The 20372-nt window shown below is 45.2% G+C and overlaps 1 protein-coding gene across 1 annotated transcript; it reads right to left on the reverse strand.

The window, feature by feature from the left end:
- Window positions 1–16292: 16292 nt before the first annotated feature.
- On the reverse strand, window positions 16293–17601 carry LOC115127148 (nuclear receptor subfamily 0 group B member 1-like). The gene is made up of 2 exons (XM_029656789.2): window positions 16953–17601; window positions 16293–16678 (listed from the first exon to the last, which is right to left on the reverse strand). The coding sequence occupies exons 1-2, from the start codon at window positions 17503–17505 to the stop codon at window positions 16437–16439; spliced, it is 795 nt and encodes a 264-aa protein (XP_029512649.2). The 5' UTR covers window positions 17506–17601; the 3' UTR covers window positions 16293–16436.
- Between the last annotated feature and the right edge of the window lie 2771 nt (window positions 17602–20372).

The following is a 20372-nucleotide window of genomic DNA, read 5'->3' on the forward strand; positions in this document are numbered from 1 at the left end:
TTTAACATATTCAATTAAAACATTTTGGAAGGAAAACTATTTAATTCTAGGTCATATTTAATAGAAATGTGTAAATACTGGGCACTTAATGAATCACTTATGATGTAGTTATGATGTAGTTCCTCTCCCATTACACATTAATAACCATATTACAATGTCCTAACTCACATAATAAGATTTCATATTGATTACATAAGCTTCTGCTAAATTCCTACTCCACTCTTTGGTGTTGAAGTTTGTTGGGAAACTGTATGTTGCAGGAAAACACTGTAATCCTGAACCCCGGATAGATCCAACCGTAAATGCAATGTTGCCCCCCCCCCCCACGCTGGCTGTGACGGCAGAATCCAGGCCACTATACCGGACCGCAGCAGCAGCTAGTGATCATGTCTGTACATCACACATACACACACATAAACACACACACATACACACACTCAAATATTGTAATTATGGACGTGTCAGTGTTCACAGGCCTTCAGACTGTACGACTTCAATCTCCCGACGTCTGCCTTTGATGAATTTCTTTCCAACTCTTTCTTTCCCCTCCTTGCCCCTTTCGACTGCACCCTTTCCCAGTCCCCTCCCACTCACAAGGCAGGCAATACACTTGACCTCGTCTTTACTAGAGGCTGTTGATCTACTAATCTCCCAGCAACCCCCCTCCAGGTCTCTGATCACTACTTTGTTTCCTTTTCTGTCTCCCTCTCCCTCTCCTCTAACCCTAGCCACTCAGCCCCTACCCAGGACGGGTCACTCAACCGAGACTACTCTTCCCTGTGTCACAGAGGCTATTCGCTCTGCCAAAACTGACTCTGTCCTCTGTTCTCATCCTCCTAGATCTATCCGCTGCCTTCGACACCATGAACCATCAGATCCTCCTCTCCACCTGTTCAAGGCTGGGCGTCTCTGCACACTCTTGGATTGCATCCTACCTGGCAGGCTGCTCCAACCAGGTGACGTGGAGAGGATGGGTCTGCACAACATAATCTCACTACTGGTGTCCCCAGGGCTCAGTTCTAGGCCCTCTCCTCTTCTCTCTACACTAAGTCACTCGGCTCCGTCATATCCTCACATGGTCTCTCCTATCATTGCTATACTTTTCTCCTTCCCCCATTCTGACACCCAGGTGGCGAAACGCATCTCTGCGTGCTTGCCAGATATCTCAGCTTGGGTGTCGGCCCACCACCTCAAGCTCAACCTCGACAGGACGGAGCTGTTCTTCCTCCCGGGGAAGACCTGTCCGCTCCAAGACCTCTCCGTCACAGTTCACAACTCCACGGTGTCACCCTCCCAGAGTGCAAAGAACCTTGGCATGACCCTGGACAACACCCTGTCATTCTCCTGCAGGTTCCTGCTCTACAACATCTGTAGAGTACAACCCTACCTCACACAGGAAGTTACACAGGTCCTAATCCAGGCACTTGTCATCTCCCGTCTGGACTACTGCGACTCGCTGTTGGCTGTGCTCCCTGCTTGTGCCATCAAACCCCCTGCAACTTATCCAGAACGTTGCAGCTCGCCCAGTTTTCAACCCTCCCAAATTCTCCCATGTCACCCCGCTCCTCCGCACACTCCTCTCGCATCCACTACAAGACCATGGTACTTGCCTACGGAGCAGCAAGAGGAACTGTTCCTCCCCTTTCCCCCCCTTTTGTGAACTAACACTCACTCATTTCCCCTTTACTAGTTCTGACTTTGCTGATAGCTACTTTATTGAGGAAAAGTGTACTTATTATGACTGTAATGTGTGGTGGTCCCACCTAGTCTCTCTGGGTAAGAGCGTCTGCTAAATGACTAACATGTCAAATGTAAATGGGGGGTGGGGGGCTGCACTCACTTTAAAAGGCACCTTTCTGCACTGAAACATTCCATCCAAGGGAATGCATAGTCGGTTCCTCCGTTTGTTTTGCTTCGTGCCTGTTGCCACAGCAATCATTTCCTGCAAGTAAGTGTTTGAATGTTGGTGGTGTCATATATTCTACTAAGTGTCTGGAACTCTATTAGAGGGATGCAACACCACACACACACACACACACACACACACACACACACACACACACACACACACACCAAAGTACTGTAATCATGGATGTGTCAGTGTTCCGACAATGAGGGGCTACTGCACTTCCTTTAAAAGGCACCTTTCTACACTGAAACATTCCAACCAAGGGAATGCATAGCCGGCTCCTGTGTTTGTTTTTTTTTACATTGTGCCTGTTGCCACAGCAACCATGCCCTCACAAGTGAATGTTTGAATGTTGGTGGCGGAAGGTGTGCTTGCTGGGTTGGGGGGCTTCGAGAGGGAGTGTGAGGGGGGGGGGGGGGGGGGGGGGGGAACTGGAAAGGTGGAGGTGCTGCTATTGTGGAGGAGTAACCCCCTAAACACCAGTTCACCAACAGCCTGTGTTTGCATTGTGATCAGGCTGCATGGGTAATTGGCTGGCTCCAGAGAATACCGACCAAACCAAGGAGCAGCAATCCTCCATATTGGGGCCTAATTAAGCTAATTAAATGAGGTCTGTGCACCATACGGAGGGAGAGAGGGAGAGAGGGAGAGAGGGAGAGAGGGAGACATGCTCCATCATTCACACGAGATCTAAACATAAACGTTGAGCCGTACAGTACTCAATGTTTATCCTGTATTTGTTCATATGGCGTACTGGACAGATAGGCTTTTAGAAATAACAGACTGACATGACACATTCTACTGGCCCTGTGTGATGAGTCATATCTCAGTACTGGTTTCCTGTCAGCAGTCGAGTATTGATCGCATGACCGTGTGTGTAGGATGTGATGACATGACACACAAACATATATTTCATCATTTCTTGAAATACATTTTAAAGAAAGAATGGTAAGAATAGAAGCTTTTGAAAATCTTCTTTACCGGTAAATGGTTCCAGTATGTTAGTGTGTATTATGTGTAAGGTGTGCTGTATATATTTTGTGTTGTGTAGTGTCTGTGAGTCATGGTTTGTGTGTGTACATGTTTTTGCGCTGAGAGGAGGGGCCAGTTGTTTATGGCTCCCGCGTGAACTGCTGACGCTGGCCGGTTCCCTCCTGGGTGAGCAGAGCAGAGCAGTACAGGAGTCATAACTCAGTGGACTGCTATTAAACCTGAAGACAACAATCAATACGACTCCTCATTCTGCCCAGCGACTCACTGAATCAGCCAGGGACCCTTCGGTCCGTCGGCGAATCAGCATAAATCAGGTGAGTCAATGCGCTGCTGCAAAACATCCCAAGAACGCTCCACTTGTAAGACCTCACATCACCTGGCCTTGCGGTGAAACCAGCCAAACATCCTTGAAGAAATAACTGTTAATCTTCTGCCGCTCCTGTCCATCTCTCTCTCTCTCTCTCTCTCTCTCTCTCTCTCTCTCTCTCTCTCTCTCTCTCTCTCTCTCTCTCTCTCTCTCTCTCTCTCTCTCTCTCTCTCTCTCTCTCTCTCTCTGTCTCTCTCTCTCTGTCTCTCTCTCTCTGTCTCTCTCTCTCTCTCTGTCTCTCTCTGTCTCTCTCTCTCCTGTCTCTCTCTCTCTCTCTCTCTCTCTCTCTGTCTCTCTCTCTCTCTCTCTCTCTCTCTGTCTCTCTGTCTCTCTCTCTCTCTGTCTCTCTCTGTCTCTCTCTGTCTCCCTCTGTCCATCTCTGTATCTCTCTGTCAATTCAATTCAATTCAAGGGCTTTATTGGCATGGGAAACATGTGTTAACATTGCCAAAGCAAGTGAGGTAGACAACATACAAAGTGAATATATAAAGTGAAAAACAACAAAAATGAACAGTAAACATTACACATACAGAAGTTTCAAAACAGTAAAGACATTACAAATGTCATATTATATATATATATATATATATATATATATATATATATATATATATATATATATATATATATATATACAATGTACAAATAGTTAAAGGACACAAGATAAAATAAATAAGCATAAATATGGGTTGTATTTACAATGGTGTTTGTTCTTCACTGGTTGCCCTTTTCTCGTGGCAACAGGTCACAAATCTTGCTGCTGTGATGGCACACTGTGGAATTTCACCCAGTAGATATGGGAGTTTTTCAAAATTGGATTTGTTTTCTAATTCTTTGTGGATCTGTGTGATCTGGGGGAAATATGTATCTCTAATATGGTCATACATTGGGCAGGAGGTTAGGAAGTGCAGCTCAGTTTCCACCTCATTTTGTGGGCAGTGAGCACATAGCCTGTCTTCTCTTGAGAGCCATGTCTGCCTACGGCGGCCTTTCTCAATAGCAAGGCTATGCTCACTGAGTCTGTACATAGTCAAAGCTTTCCTTAATTTTGGGTCAGTCACAGTGGTCAGGTATTCTGCCGCTGTGTACTCTCTGTTTAGGGCCAAATAGCATTCTAGTTTGCTCTGTTTTTTTGTTAATTCTTTCCAATGTGTTAAGTAATTATCTTTTTGTTTTCTCATGATTTGGTTGGGTCTAATTGTGCTGTTGTCCTGGGGCTCTGTAGGGTGTGTTTGTGTTTGTGAACAGAGCCCCAGGACCAGCTTGCTTAGGGGACTCTTCTCCAGGTTCATCTCTCTGTAGGTGATGGCTTTGTTATGGAAGGTTTGTGAATCGCTTCCTTTTAGGTGGTTGTAGAATTTAATGGCTCTTTTCTGGATTTTGATAATTAGTGGGTATCGGCCTAATTCTGCTCTGCATGCATTATTTGGTGTTTTACGTTGTACACGGAGGATATTTTTGCAGAATTCTGCGTGCAGAGTCTCAATTTGGTGTTTGTCCCATTTTGTGAAGTCTTGGTTGGTGAGCGGACCCCAGACCTCACAACCATAAAGGGCAATGGGCTCTATGACTGATTCAAGTATTTTTAGCCAAATCCTAATTGGTATGTTGAAATTTATGTTTCTTTTGATGGCATAGAATGCCCTTCTTGCCTTGTCTCTCAGATCGTTCACAGCTTTGTGGAAGTTACCTGTGGCACTGATGTTTAGGCCAAGGTATGTATAGTTTTTTGTGTACTCTAGGGCAACAGTGTCTAGATGGAATTTGTATTTGTGGTCCTGGTGACTGGACCTTTTTTGGAACACCATTATTTTGGTCTTACTGAGATTTACTGTCAGGGCCCAGGTCTGACAGAATCTGTGCATAAGATCTAGGTGCTGCTGTAGGCCCTCCTTGGTTGGTGACAGAAGCACCAGATCATCAGCAAACAGCAGACATTTGACTTTGGATTCTAGCAGGGGGAGGCCGGGTGCTGCAGACTTTTCTAGTGCCCGCGCCAATTCGTTGATATATATGTTGAAGAGGGTGGGGCTTAAGCTGCATCCCTGTCTAACCCCACGACCCTGTGTGAAGAAATGTGTGTATTTTTTGCCAATTTTAACCGCACACTTGTTGTTTGTGTACATGGATTTTATAATGTCGTATGTTTTACCCCCAACACCACTTTCCATCAGTTTGTATAGCAGACCCTCATGCCAGATTGAGTCGAAGGCTTTTTTGAAATCAACAAAGCATGAGAAGACTTTGCCTTTGTTTTGGTTTGTTTGGTTGTCAATTAGGGTGTGCAGGGTGAATACATGGTCTGTTGTACGGTAATTTGGTAAAAAGCCAATTTGACATTTGCTCAGTACATTGTTTTCATTGAGGAAATGTACGAGTCTGTCTCTCTCTGTCTCTCTCTGTCTCTCTCTGTATCTCTCTGTCTCTCTCTCTGTCTCTCTCTGTCTCTCTCTGTCTCTCTCTGTCCATCTCTCTCTGTCTCTCTCTGTCTCTCTGTCTCTCTGTCTCTCTCTGTCCATCTCTCTCTGTCCATCTCTCTCTGTCTCTCTCTCTCTCTCTCTGTCTCTCTCTGTCTCTCTCTGTCTCTCTCTCTTCCCCTCCACCCCTGTCTCTCTCTCTGTCTTTGTCTCTCTCTCTTCCCCTCCACCCCGTCTCTCTCTCTCTCTCTTTTATCTCTCTCTCTCTTCCCCTCCACCCCCCGTTTCTCTCTCTCTCTGTCTCTGTCTCTCTCTCTTCCCCTCCACCCCCTTTTCTCTCTCTCTCTGTCTCTGTCTCTCTCTGTTCCCCTCCACCCCCGTTTCTCTCTCTCTCTGTCTCTGTCTCTCTCTCTTCCACTCCACCCCTGTCTCTCTCTCTCTCTCTCTCTCTCTCTCTCTCTCTTCCCCTCCACCCCCCGTTTCTCTCTCTCTCTTTCTGTTTTTTTTTCCTACCTTTTTCTCGTTGTTTGACTGGAAAGCTAACCATGGAAGTCTCCGTGGTCGTGCATGTGCGTCTATCTGTGTGGCTTCCCAGAGAGGTGACACCAGATGTTTTCATTTAGGATGAAGTGTCTCCATGTGGTTCTTAAGCTTCTGTGGCTTTTCCCTCCAAATGAAATCATCTTCACTTCATTAAGGTGTGACGGCACAATGAGCCCCCCATTCAAATGCACATGACAGCGAACAAGCTGCTTACATTAGACTACTACTGCTGCTGGGAAGCTCCAGCCATATAGTGATGCTACTTGTAGGACGTTATTAACTCTGGCACTTTGGTATTGGTATTTTATTAGGATCCCCATTAGCTGTTGCGAAAGCAACAGAACATTAATAGACAAGAACAGCTCAAGGACAGAACTACATACATTTAAAAATGGGGGGGGGGGTAGCTGGGCTGTATCCCTACAGACATGGTGCCCTACAGACATGGTGCCCTACAGACATGGTCCTCACATGTCGAGGCAGCAGCCATGTTTGGTCACCGCCCCCTAGGCCAGCCCTGTCGTCCATTTCAAAGAAAATACAGCACAGACTCAACTAAAACTATCAGATTTCACCATGTTATTGATGTGTATTAAAAAAAACATTAGCACCTTGGTGCAATTTTTACAATTATCTGATACATGTTCACAACTCTTAGTACATAACTCAAAAGAGATCATCAAAAAGGCTGTGTTTTCAAAACTAAGCACATTTGAAGTTGACTAAGTACAACACACAAAATCATAAAGTCACTTTTCCGCAAGTTAGCGTTTTTCATCATGACTCTTGTTCTGGAAGTAGCTGTACAGAGTGGTCACTAACTGGCACAGCCACAAAGTCATAAAATCTGATTTTAAACCTAACCTTAACCACTCTGCTAACCCTAATGCCTAACCCTAATGCCTAACCCTAATTAAATCCGTTTTTGGGGGGGGTTACAAAAAATCTGGTGTTTCTATGTCAAACATTTGTAATATATTTTAGTCTTCTGTGATGTATATGAAGTGTAATATTGGGATGCAAACTCAAAATGTAATACATTTCAACTCTATATCTGACATGGTACAGGTTTCTTGTTTTAAGCCCATAACCATGTGTGTGAGGTGTATACTTTTGTTTCAAAGTAGATTTGTTACCAAGACAACCAAGAATCACTCTGTGTGACCCTGATCCAGCCCACTGCAGTAGAATACACTATATATACAAAGGTATGTGGACATCCCTTCAAATTATTTCAGCAACACCCGTTGCTGAGAGGTGTATAAAATCGAGCACACACCCATGCAATCTCCATTGACAAACATTGGCAGTAGAGTGGCCTTACTAAAGAGGTCAGTGACTTTCAACATGGCACCGTCATAGGATGACACTTTTCCAACAAGTCATTTTGTCAAATTTCTGCCCTTCTAGAGCTGCCCCGGTCAACTGTAAGTGCTGTTATTGTGAAGCAGAAACATCTAGGAGCAACAATGGCAAAAATGCCTCTGGAAGCAACATCAGCATAAGAACTGTTGGAGGAGTGGTGTAAAGCTCGCCGCCATTGGCCTCTGGAAGCAACATCAGCATAAGAACTGTTGGAGGAGTGGTGTAAAGCTCGCCGCCATTGGCCTCTGGAAGCAACATCAGCATAAGAACTGTTGGAGGAGTGGTGTAAAGCTCGCCGCCATTGGCCTCTGGAAGCAACATCAGCATAAGAACTGTTGGTGGAGTGGTGTAAAGCTCGCCGCCATTGGCCTCTGGAAGCAACATCAGCATAAGAACTGTTGGAGGAGTGGTGTAAAGCTCGCCGCCATTGGCCTCTAGAAACAACATCAGCATAAGAACCGTTGGAGGAGTGGTGTAAAGCTCGCCGCCATTGGCCTCTGGAAGCAACATCAGCATAAGAACCGTTGGTGGAGTGGTGTAAAGCTCGCCGCCATTGGCCTCTGGAAGCAACATCAGCATAAGAACCGTTGGAGGAGTGGTGTAAAGCTCGCCGCCATTGGCCTCTGGAAGCAACATCAGCATAAGAACCGTTGGAGGAGTGGTGTAAAGCTCGCCGCCATTGGCCTCTGGAAGCAACATCAGCATAAGAACCGTTGGAGGAGTGGTGTAAAGCTCGCCGCCATTGGCCTCTGGAAGCAACATCAGCATAAGAACCGTTGGAGGAGTGGTGTAAAGCTCGCCGCCATTGGCCTCTGGAAGCAACATCAGCATAAGAACCGTTGGAGGAGTGGTGTAAAGCTCGCCGCCATTGGCCTCTGGAAGCAACATCAGCATAAGAACTGTTGGAGGAGTGGTGTAAAGCTCGCCGCCATTGGCCTCTAGAAGCAACATCAGCATAAGAACCGTTGGAGGAGTGGTGTAAAGCTCGCCGCCATTGGCCTCTGGAAGCAACATCAGCATAAGAACCGTTGGAGGAGTGGTGTAAAGCTCGCCGCCATTGGCCTCTGGAAGCAACATCAGCATAAGAACCGTTGGAGGAGTGGTGTAAAGCTCGCCGCCATTGGCCTCTGGAAGCAACATCAGCATAAGAACCGTTGGAGGAGTGGTGTAAAGCTCGCCGCCATTGGCCTCTGGAAGCAACATCAGCATAAGAACCGTTGGAGGAGTGGTGTAAAGCTCGCCGCCATTGGCCTCTGGAAGCAACATCAGCATAAGAACCGTTGGAGGAGTGGTGTAAAGCTCGCCGCCATTGGCCTCTGGAAGCAACATCAGCATAAGAACTGTTGGAGGAGTGGTGTAAAGCTCGCCGCCATTGGCCTCTGGAAGCAACATCAGCATAAGAACTGTTGGAGGAGTGGTGTAAAGCTCGCCGCCATTGGCCTCTGGAAGCAACATCAGCATAAGAACTGTTGGAGGAGTGGTGTAAAGCTCGCCGCCATTGGCCTCTGGAAGCAACATCAGCATAAGAACTGTTGGAGGAGTGGTGTAAAGCTCGCCGCCATTGGCCTCTAGAAACAACATCAGCATAAGAACTGTTGGAGGAGTGGTGTAAAGCTCGCCGCCATTGGCCTCTAGAAACAACATCAGCATAAGAACTGTTGGAGGAGTGGTGTAAAGCTCGCCGCCATTGGCCTCTGGAAGCAACATCAGCATAAGAACTGTTGGAGGAGTGGTGTAAAGCTCGCCGCCATTGGCCTCTGGAGCAGTGGACAAGTGTTCTCTGGAGTGATGAATTATGCTTCACCATCTGGCAGTCCGACGGACAAATCTGGGTTTGGCAGATGCCAGGAGAATGCTACCTGCCCCAATGCCAACTATAAAGTTTGGTTGAGGAGGAATAATGGTCTGGTACTGTTTTTCATGTTTCGGGCCCCTTAGTTCCACTGAAGGCAAATCTTAACACTACAGTGTACAATGACATTCTACACAATTCTATGCTTCCAACTTAATGGCAACAGTTTGGGGAAGGCCCTTTCCTGTTTCAGCATGACAATGCCCCTGTGCACAAAGTGAGGTCCATACAGAAATGGTTTGTCGACTTCGGTGTGGAAGAACTTGACTGGCCTGCACAGAGCCCTGACCTCAACCCCATCGAACACCTTTGGGATGAATTGTAACGACGACTGAGTGCCAGGCCTAATCTCCCAACATCAGTGCCCAACCTCACTAATGCTCTTGTGGGTGACTGAAAGCCCCCACAGCAATGTTCCAACATCTAGTGTTAAGCCTTCCCAGAAGAGTGGAGGCTGTTATAGCAGCAAAGGGGGGGGGCCGACTCCATATTAATGCCCATGATTTTGGAATGAGATGTTCGACAAGCAGGCATCCACATACTTTTGGTCATGTAGTGTACATGTTTCACGTTGCAATGCATGTTCATATAGAGTAAATGTATTTCACAATGCAACGCTCACATTACTTTCGATATGATTTTCTTCTGTTTTGTTAGAAAACATTGTACTATTACTTAATCCAACTGCTCTTCATTGATGACCACTTAAACGTTTGGTAAACCTATAGATTTAACATGTCAACTCGTTTGTCTACAACAGATTCTGAGAACTACATAATTAAAATGTCTCTCTGTAAAGTAGAAACATAACAAGTATGATACTGTATGTACTACTATGATGATTACTATTATGATTTAAAATGTGATATTGACGAGATCAGAAATGTACAGTATGTAATAAATCAAATCAAAGTTGATTGGTCGCATACACAGATGAACAGATGTTACGGCAGGTGCAGTGAAATGGCCCTGTTTCTAGCTCCTACAGTGCAGTAACACAATATCAATACAATACAGTACCAATACGGGAATAATCCAGAAAGTCCAAAACAAACCATCCCCTATACAGTAAACATGTATCCAAACTAAAGTTGCTGAGGGGAGGGCTCTTATGAACTGAGCAACATATTGGACCACGACTATACTGTAAAATACAATACACGATTACAATACAAGAAATATGTACGACTGCCATCCCCATGAGCGTACCATCCTCCTTCAGGCCATCGATGAGGCATGCAATGATTTCAATGCAGACCTACAGTACCAGTCAAAAGTTTGGACACACCTACTCATTCCAGGGTTTTTCTTTATTTTTAATATTTCCTACATTGTAGAATAATAGTGAAAACATCAAAACTATGAAATAACACATATGGAATCATGTAGTAACCAAAAAAGTGTTTAAAAATCTATTTGAGATTCTTCAAAGTAGCCACGCTTTGCATTGACAGCTTTGCAGAATCTTGGCATTCTCTCAACCAGCTCCCAGGTAGTCTCCTGGAATTAATTTAAATTAACAGGTGCGCCTTGCTATTTTGTGGAATTTCTTTCCTTCTTAATGTGTTTGAACCAATTAGTTGTGTTGTGACAAAGTAGGGGTGGTATACAGAGGATAGCCCTATTTGGTAAAAGACTTAAGTCCATATTATAGAAATAACAGCTCAAATAAGCAAAGAGAAACAACAGTCCATCATTACTTTAAAACATGAAGGTCAGGCAATCTGGAAAATTTCAAGAACTTCAAGTGCAGTCGCAAAAACCACCAAGCGCTATGATGAAACTGTCTCTCATGAGGACCCCCACAGGAAAGGAAGACCCAGAGTTACCTCTGCTGCAGAGGATAAGTTCATTAGAGTTACCAGCCTCAGAAATTACAGCCCAAATAAATGCTTCACAGAGTTCCAGTAACAGACGCAGCTTTTGGTTTTATTCATTTATTGCCACCGGATCCCTTTGGTGTAACTGCTTACTGACTGTACACTGTGATGTTACTGCATGATTGTAGCGGCTTTACTAACACATTAGTTCTATTAGCTATGTTGACTAGGACGTTACTTTAGCTAATATGGTGACAACGATGTAGGGTGTGTGTAGCAGGTTATGATAATCACATTCAGCTAATGTGTTGCTCATTGAAGTCCACAAACAAAGTGAAATGTGAGAGGAGGAGAGTGCATAGAGGCTAGCATGAATACAACGTGGCTGGCTGCTATGATCAGGGGTGTTTTCATTCCTCTGATTCTGTTGAAAAATGTTTCTTAAACAAAGGCAAACGAATCAGGGATAAAAATACCTGAATTTATCCAATTGAAACTCTCCTCTACTGTTGGACGATTGATTACACCCTAGATCAGCTAGATGCAGGCAAGAGTGTGCAAGGCGGTATTGAATGTGTCACTGTCTGTCATCTCCATTTTTTCTCTCGGCCTGTGTGCACCTACGCTGTATACTTATAGGCTAGGTTGTACCAACCTCATGATGGGTGCACGGAAAATGTGAGTATCATGTAGTAGCCTAAACCCATCAATGTTACATTGAACTGGGTGAATGGAGAATGAATGACAGTCATCCAACATGCTGTAATAGAAATAAGGCCTTGCTCAAGAACAAAACAATAGTCCTCCCTCATCATAAATGTCACTGACCGCCACTGGTGTGTGTGTTGATTCAAAATGGCAGGTGTACTGCAGCTAGAGAAAAAGAAGAGCCAGATCAGGAACGTAGACATTCTTTGTGAAACACTGTCATCTGTTGGTCATGGCTTGAATTGTAGCCTACATGATGTTTATAGTCAGTTTCACCAGTCAGCCCAAAAACCACAACTCTTCTCTGCATAAACAAACACCTGGATTTGGCCAAGACACATGAGCAACGTGACGAATAGATCTGTCACATGTACCCTACTTGTAGATATCTCTGGGCCCCTCTCTAGCCGGTCCCTGAAGAACGGTGCATGGATTACTACAGTAAATGAGGTCACTCTGATCGATAGTTTTTAGGGGCAAACCTGTCTGCACCACTGTCACAGTGGAGGCTAATGAGGGGAGGACGGCTCATAATAATGGCTGGAATGGAGTCAATGGAATGGCATCAACCACGTGTTTGATATGTCTAATACCATTCCATTGACTCCATTCCAGATGTTAATATGAGCTGTCCCTCCATCAGCAGCCTCCACTGAACTGTCACCAAGACAGCTTTTATAGTTGTAAACAAATGTATTTTCATAAACCCCAAGCCTTAGTAATTTGAGCACACTGAAAGCTTGAGCATGGGTTGTGAATGTGGGTTGTGAGTGTGGGTTGCCAAGTCAAAATGGCTGCCGCTGTGAGAGTGGAAAAAAGGTAGTAGCTGCTGCCCTCCCTGGCTATGAACTCATTACACCGATGGCCTCCATCGGGCTGAAAGACAGCTCTCCCCAGCTCTCTCCCTTGTCCCCCTCAGATGGTGACATCGCACAGCAGCAGCAGCAGCAGCAGCTTACAGTCAGCCACACACACACACAGACACACTGCAGCGACACACGGAGTGCTGTGACAGCTGTGTTTTTACTAGCCTGCAGAGTAATAATTAACTTGTTATCATCTTTGGCAATTAAGAGCTTAATTGGAAAGAAAGCAGAGTTGTTGTGTAGGGAGGGGAGAGAGAGAGAGAGAGAGAGAGAGAGAGAGAGAGAGAGAGAGAGAGAGAGGGAGGCAGTGAGGTACAGTTGGTACAGAAACAACCCTGGGAAATAAACCAAGGGGCGTCTCATGCCACTCATCCTCTGTAGAGATGACTGATGAAGTGGTTTGTTCGAACTTCCTCTCAACGTAACACACACACACGCCCCCTCTATTAGCATAAATCCTACACCAGCAATCCTACCCACCCTCTCCTCCTCCTCCTCAGCCCAACTTAATTCCCAACGAGAGAAGACTCAGTACACCTGGGGCCCGGAGGAAGGGAACGGAAAACAGTTGGGCACCAGCTTGATGACACAAATGAAATGAAGCGTAAAGCAGAGGAATCCTGGCTGAATAGAGGTGCATGTATTTAACTGTCAGAACAAAGCTGCAGCAGACCTCTGCCAGGGTGAATGAGTATATTAGTCACTGTGCCTGTTTATAATTGACACCCTGAGATGATCCTGTTTCATGCAACTTTCAGGGGGAGGGAGGGAGGGAGGGGCTGCCCGGTGCAGTGGGGAGCCTCTAAAGGGGGAGGAAATATGAAAGAAAGAGCTTAAAATGAATTAGGAAACATTTGAGCGGAATATATATGATCAGTTAACAATGCAATTATTGGATCAATGAACCAGTGGGTTAAGCCTGTAGCACCTCCTTAGAAACACAATGTAAGGAAATGTGCCACTCCTACACAGGTAATACACAAGTCGGCCTCTATTAAATAACAGCAATTTTCCACTCCTGCACCAATTGGCTGAGTTATTGGCTGAATTATCTCTGTGCTATTCCAAAAGAAGCAATAAACAGCATGGTGTTATATCTATCTTCTCTCAGATAGATCATCCAGTGAGGAAATCAATTAGCTTAGCAGATGCTGCGTTTAGGGTTGAAATGTTGCTAATGTATTATTCATTATCCATTCCTACAGATGGAAGTTTATTATTTATTAATTAAACAGATTCAAAGCCATTTGAGTTTTCCTTCCCAACAGTAGCACTGTAGCGCTGCTCTTGCTCTTTCCCGGTGTAGTTCATAGTCGCCAGTTAGCATTAACACAGTGATGCTGTTTCACTGGGCGTCGCACAGAAAAGGACCCACCTCTGACACCAACTGATGAGGCACAGCAAGGGGAAAATGGGATCTCTTCTTCTCATTATGTTCTCTATGACAAGACACAGCGATGGGGGAGACAGGGGTATTATACAGTAACTAGGGCAGAGCTGATACCACGGTTTAGGTTGTCACATTAGGAGCAAGTGAAGAGGAGATGAGAAGTCTATGGGGGAACTGAACTCTAGGGAGCAGATTAATTAGAGAAGGCATGCTGAGAGAAGCCGTGCGCTGTAGAGACAGAGAGAGAAGGTCTGTGATGCCCTGGAAGAGGCCTGCTGTACTGACAGCCTGGCTCCTTGGGATCAATCCATCATGATCTCCTGCCTCATTGGAAATGAGATGGGATCACTTAGGGATGCCATGTGTCAAATACTGACTTAAACTACAGCGCTAGGATGATTGACAAAGTGAGATAAGTACCTCTTTGGGGGACTGAGATGTCAAAGTGCCACCATGGGTGGTTCTGAGGCATGTAGAGCTCTGCTGGATGGATTCAGAGCTGGATTCAGAGCTGGATTCAGAGCTGGATTCAGAGCTGGGTTCAGAGCTGCGTTCAGAGCTGGATTCAGAGCTGGGTTCAGAGCTGGATTCAGAGCTGGATTCAGAGCTGGATTCAGAGCTGGGTTCTGAATTGGGTTCAGAGCTGGGTTCAGAACTGGGTTCAGAGCTGGAGATCAGATAGGTGGTGTAGAAATAAGGCAACTACCGGATTCATTTCTCAGGGTCTCAACTTACTGTTGAGAGTTAGAATAATAGAAAACACAAGGTGCAATTTTTAAATTTGGTTGTGTATCAGGAGTTTTTCTCTTGTTATGTCAGTCTCTGATATTCAGTCAATTACCCCATGTCAGCTAACATTTTAGTTCGTTTAGCGGCCATGGCCGAATTACCGTCCGGGGGGGGTCACCATTTATTTTGTTAGTCAGTCTCACTCAGATATCATAATAAAAACGGCCAACATTTCTCTCCGCCCCAGGGCAAAATGTATAGAATTGCAGCAAACCTGCTTTAAAACTGCAACATTTTCTGTACACCCAATGGCAAATGTTAAGTATTGTAAGAGTGATGTCTCTTACTCCTCCTCTTCCCCTCCTATAATGAACTTAGCCCACATTGATCACATTTATCATCAGGCCTCACCGCCACTGCCTGTTGCCTCCTCCCACGGCCTCCGCCCAGCGCGTCTTCACGGCAACACCTCTCAGACCTGGCAGCCGTCCCTTCTCCTTACTGCATGAATGGAAGCCCACACGCCTCGCCCCGGGTCCATGCCACTCCTGATCCCCACAGCCACCTGCCATGTGCCTCTTCCTTCCATTGATGTGTGTGGCATGTGGTGTGGGTATCCTAACAGCCTGGTCTTATCCTGACACTGGTTGGCACCACACGTGTTGTGACCCACCTCACCTTCACTAGATGGTACAGCAGCCCCTCCTAAGGGACCGACCCAGTCCAATGACCTGCCCTGACATGAGATGCTATGTCATTGGTGTCTGGAGGCGTGTTGAATGAATGCATAGTATTAGACACTGGTATCACTACTTCTGTTTTTAACATATTCACAGTACCTCATAAAGCAGTTTACAACCTAGACAGTTCAGGACCTAAGGGAATGCTAAAAGCCTTGGGACTGATGTAGTTGTCAATGTCTGCATGAATGGAAATGTATTTTTCTAGACTGCCTCAAATTCTCTCTTTGGTTTGTGGGTGAGCATTGCCCTCTTCAGGTGAAACACAGTAATGCATTATCACTGTCAGCATTATCCAGGTAATGTATTGTGTAACCGATGTGAAACTGATTGCTAGTTAGCAGGGTGCGGTGACGTCACTCGCTCTGAGACCTTGAAGTAGTTGTTCCCCTTACTCTGCAAGGGCCGCGGCTTTTGTGGAGCGATGGGTAACGATGCTTGGTGGGAGGCAGTTGTAGATGTGTGCAGAGGGTCCCTGGTTACAATTGCAGTCAAATAATATTGAATGTATTATGGGGCTGTTATTAGACATAACTGTAGGTTATAATTTAAAAAAAGATGATATAGGCTGATAAACTGAAATAACCACATGCAAAGTTCAGCAAACACTTTTATTTGACAAAAATAGGATGTTATAGCAAAAGAAATACATATACACCTGCCTGTTGTTATTCTGTTCAGCCTCCAGTCCAGCCCACAGCTCTGTCTGTGTTCAGTCTTTAAACAGTTTATTCAGTCTATTTTCCGTAAAACATCTCGAGCAGAAGTTCATTCATGCTGACCGTGCCGATGACAGGTTTGAAGAAAAGTCCAGCCACGACGTTTGCATTGATGGACCGTAGCATGGAGAGCGCGATGAATAGTTTAGTGAACCTTGTAGAGTCTCTTCGGTGAGTGACTTTCACATATTCAGTAAGGGCTTGATGCGCTTCGCTCTGCAGTGCCTGAATGTAGCTTTGACACCGGAGCTCTGCAATGTCTAAGGAGAGAATAAAATGGAAGTTCAAATCAGGAACTATTAAGGTGAACTCAAACGAGTCAAAAATAGTCGCATAGTTAATAATAGCCCATTCATAAAATAATAATAATAGACTACTAATAATAATGATAATAATTATCAAAACAATTATAATTATAATGATGATCATTATTATTCCAAAAAATAATAACAAAAACAACTATAATGATAATAATAGACTTGCTAATAATAATAAAACGAGTAAATACACCATGAAACCATTTGTTTAACAAACCTGGATTGAAGAGAATGGCTCCCTTTAAATATGCATATTCTTTGGTGCTGATGTCCAGTCCCCAACATTTATTCAAAAACATTTTTATTCCTTGGACATCAGTGAGAGAAACGCCTTGGCCACTGCGCCCGTGCGCGGTCTCCTGTCTTCCTTGTCCGCTGGTTAGTATGTTCTGTAACATACTGAGTTCTGGCGTCTCCATGGTCTCGAAGTCGATCAAATCCTGCGCCATGCCCAAAACGAGCAGCTGAGCCCAGCTGTTGCGCACGAGCTGTAACTGGTCCTCCGCTGGAAGTTTCCGAAAACAAAGTACATTTTTAACAAACTTCAGCGTTTTTAAAAGCGCTACGGACGCTGCTTTACACGTTTTCTGGGGAGAACGGATAACCACATTCTTCTTAGATCCACACGAACAAGGCTGCTGTTGCGGGACCGCCAACCTCGCCCGCCCCTGTGAATGCTGATTCGGTTGGTTGTCGTTTTTCAAAATGCTGTAAAGGATGCTTCTTTGTCCCCTTTCGCCGAGGCACTGGCAGCTGTCAGAGCAAGCCATCCTGTCCTTCTGTTGATAGCTGGCGAATACAACCCTGGCGACGTGGAAGGTGAGGTTTTATATTTCCTTCCTCCCCATTGACAACTTGTTTAGACTTTTTAAATATTCGACGACACCGCCCACCCAGTTCTTCACAGGCGCACGACTAGAGGGAGCCAGACAGCCAGTTGCCGCCAAAGTCCAAAGTGGTTTCATACAGTACAATAGCCAATTTCTGGATTGTGCAAAAGACACCCTGAATTAGATTTTCCAATTAATTAGGATATATGGTGCATTCGGAAAGTATTCAGACCCCTTGACTTTTTCCAAATTTTGGTATGTTACAGCCTTAAAATTGATTACATTTTCAGGTCTCTCCAGAGATTTTCGATTGAGTTCAAGTCTGGGCTCTGGCTTGGCCACTCAAGGACATTCAGAGATTTGTCCCAAAGCCACTCCTGTAGTGTCTTGGCTGTATGCTTAAGGTTGTTGTCCTGTTGGAAGGTGAACTTTCATCCCAGTCTGAGGTTCTGAGCGCTCTGGAGCAAGTTTTCATCAAGGATCTCTCTGTACTTGGCTCTGTTCATCTCTCCCTAAATCCTGACTAGTCTCCAGTCCCTACCCCTGAAAAATGTCCCCACAAGATGATGCTGCCACCACCACCATGCTTCACCGTAGGAATGGTGCCAGGTTTCCTCCAGACGTGACGCTTGGCATTCAAGCCAAAGAGTTAAATCTTGGTTTCATCAGACTCTTGTTTCTCGTGTTCTAAGAGTCTTTTAGGCGCCTTTTTGCAAACAAGCTGGCTGTCATGTGCCTTTTACTGAGGAGTGGCTTCTGTCTGGCCACTACCACAAAGGCCTGATTGGTGGAGTGCTGCAGAGATGGTTGTCCTTCTGGAAGGTTCTCCCATCTCCACAGAGGAACTCTGGAGCTCTGTCAGAGTGACAATCAGGTTCTTGGTCACCCCTTCTCCCCCTATTGCTCAGTTTGACCGGCGGACAGCTCTAGGAAGTCTTGGTGTGTCCAAACTTCTTCCATTTAAGAATGATGGAGGCCACTGTGTTCTTGGGGACCTTCAATGTTGGAGAAATGTTTTGGTAACTTTCCCCAGATCTGTGCCTTGACACAATCCTGTCTCTGAGCTCTACGGACAATTCCTTTGACCTCATGGCTTGGTTTTTGCTCTGACATGCACTGTCAACTGTGGGACCTTATATAGACAGGTGTGTGCCTTTCCAAGTCATGTCCAATCAATTGAATTTACACACAGGTGGACTGTAATCAAGTTATAGAAACATCTCAAGGATGATCAATGGAAACAGGATGCACCTGAGCTTAATTTTGAGTCTCATAGCAAAGGGTCTGAATAATTATGTAAATAAGGTATTTTGGGTGGGGGGTTCAGTTTTTTTATTTGAAAAAACAAACAGTTTTTCTCTCTTTCTCTTTCTCTTTCTTCTCTCTCTCTCTCTCTCTCTCTCTCTCTCTCTCTCTCTCTCTCTCTCTCTCTCTCTCTCTCTCTGTCTTTCGCTCCCTCTCTGTGGCCTTGTGTGAATAGTTCTGGCCTTGTGTGGGAAGTTATTCCAAATCCACTGAAAGAGAAGAGACCAATACAAGGAATTGTCCCCTTCTAGAAGACTTGTTGCCACATGTTCAATGAAATTCTGGGCAATGTGACAATATCCAAGTGGTGCTACATTTCTGTTTGTTTGTTAGGTCACTGCATCAGGTCTTACAAGCTTTCAGACCTCAATTAGTGACCTCAGGCTTCGATAATGGAAAACGCACCTGATCCGCACCACCGAGACGCACCTTGACCCTGACTCTGTGGCATCTTCCACGTAATAACTTAACAACAACTGAAGAATACCTGCGCACCAGAACTCAATACCAGGTAATTATCTCTGAGACGGAGCATCTTCTTCCTTCAAATATCAATTGGATTCCAGAGGCGAAGCTTTATGTGCGGCTGTGTACTTTGATATTTCATAGGCGATGGGTTTGTTGCCACGTCTGCAGGCAAGGTTCCTGTCTAGACACCGTCAATGTCATCTTTATTCTCAATGTAAGGCCCTCATTTGGAAGGTAGATCTGAGTTCAAAGAGAATAAAGATATCTTGCTGTCCTGCATTATAGAGTGGCCGTCAGTGAATGTCTGACTGTCTGGGTCACTCTCTGGGAACAAAAGGTTGTAATCAAAAGCACAAATGAAGAACTATCATGAATGTCCTGAAGTTCAGGGTCACTCACAGCATTAGGCTTGACAGAACCAGATGTGACAGAACAACACAGACGTCTTGAAGAGAACACTGATGTCATCCTCTCTTAGAGGAGAATATGAAAGATGATTGATTCGCTGGCCTGTTTGGAAAATGATATCAAGGCAGGCTGTTTTTCCTCAGGCTTTTTCCTCAAGGCTATGGTGTAGCAGTCAATGAAAGCCTGTACTTTGGTGGGGTTTACAATATTATTCACAAAAGAGAAACTCTCACAGTTGATATCATTGAAAATGAATATTTTTGTTCCAAGGCATAGATCAAGGACAGAGTCGTGTAAACAACCTTCACGAAACTCTTCCTCTCCTCCACACCACCACCCATGTCTTTTATCCTGCCCAGTGACCTCCTCACACCACACCACCCATGTCTTTTATCCTGCCCAGTGACCTCCTCGCACCACACCACCCATGTCTTTTATCCTGCCCAGTGACCTCCTCACATCACCACCCATGTCTTTTATCCTGCCCAGTGACCTCCTCACCCCACACCACCCATGTCTTTTATCCTGCCCAGTGACCTCCTCACACCACACCACCCATGTCTTTTATCCTGCCCAGTGACCTCCTCGCACCACACCACCCATGTCTTTTATCCTGCCCAGTGACC

The sequence above is a fragment of the Oncorhynchus nerka genome, linkage group LG2 (assembly GCF_034236695.1).
Source record: "Oncorhynchus nerka isolate Pitt River linkage group LG2, Oner_Uvic_2.0, whole genome shotgun sequence".
NCBI classification, from domain to species: domain Eukaryota; kingdom Metazoa; phylum Chordata; class Actinopteri; order Salmoniformes; family Salmonidae; genus Oncorhynchus; species Oncorhynchus nerka.

Bases quoted from the DNA above. Each gene is read 5' to 3' on its own strand.
- LOC115127148 (XM_029656789.2), bottom strand. From the start codon at position 17,505: ATGGCTTGCTCTGACAGCTGCCAGTGCCTCGGCGAAAGGGGACAAAGA. The intron at 16,679-16,952 runs GTTTGTTAAACA...TTCTCTCCTTAG, and splicing joins AGCCATTCTCTTCAATCCAG to ACATTGCAGAGCTCCGGTGT.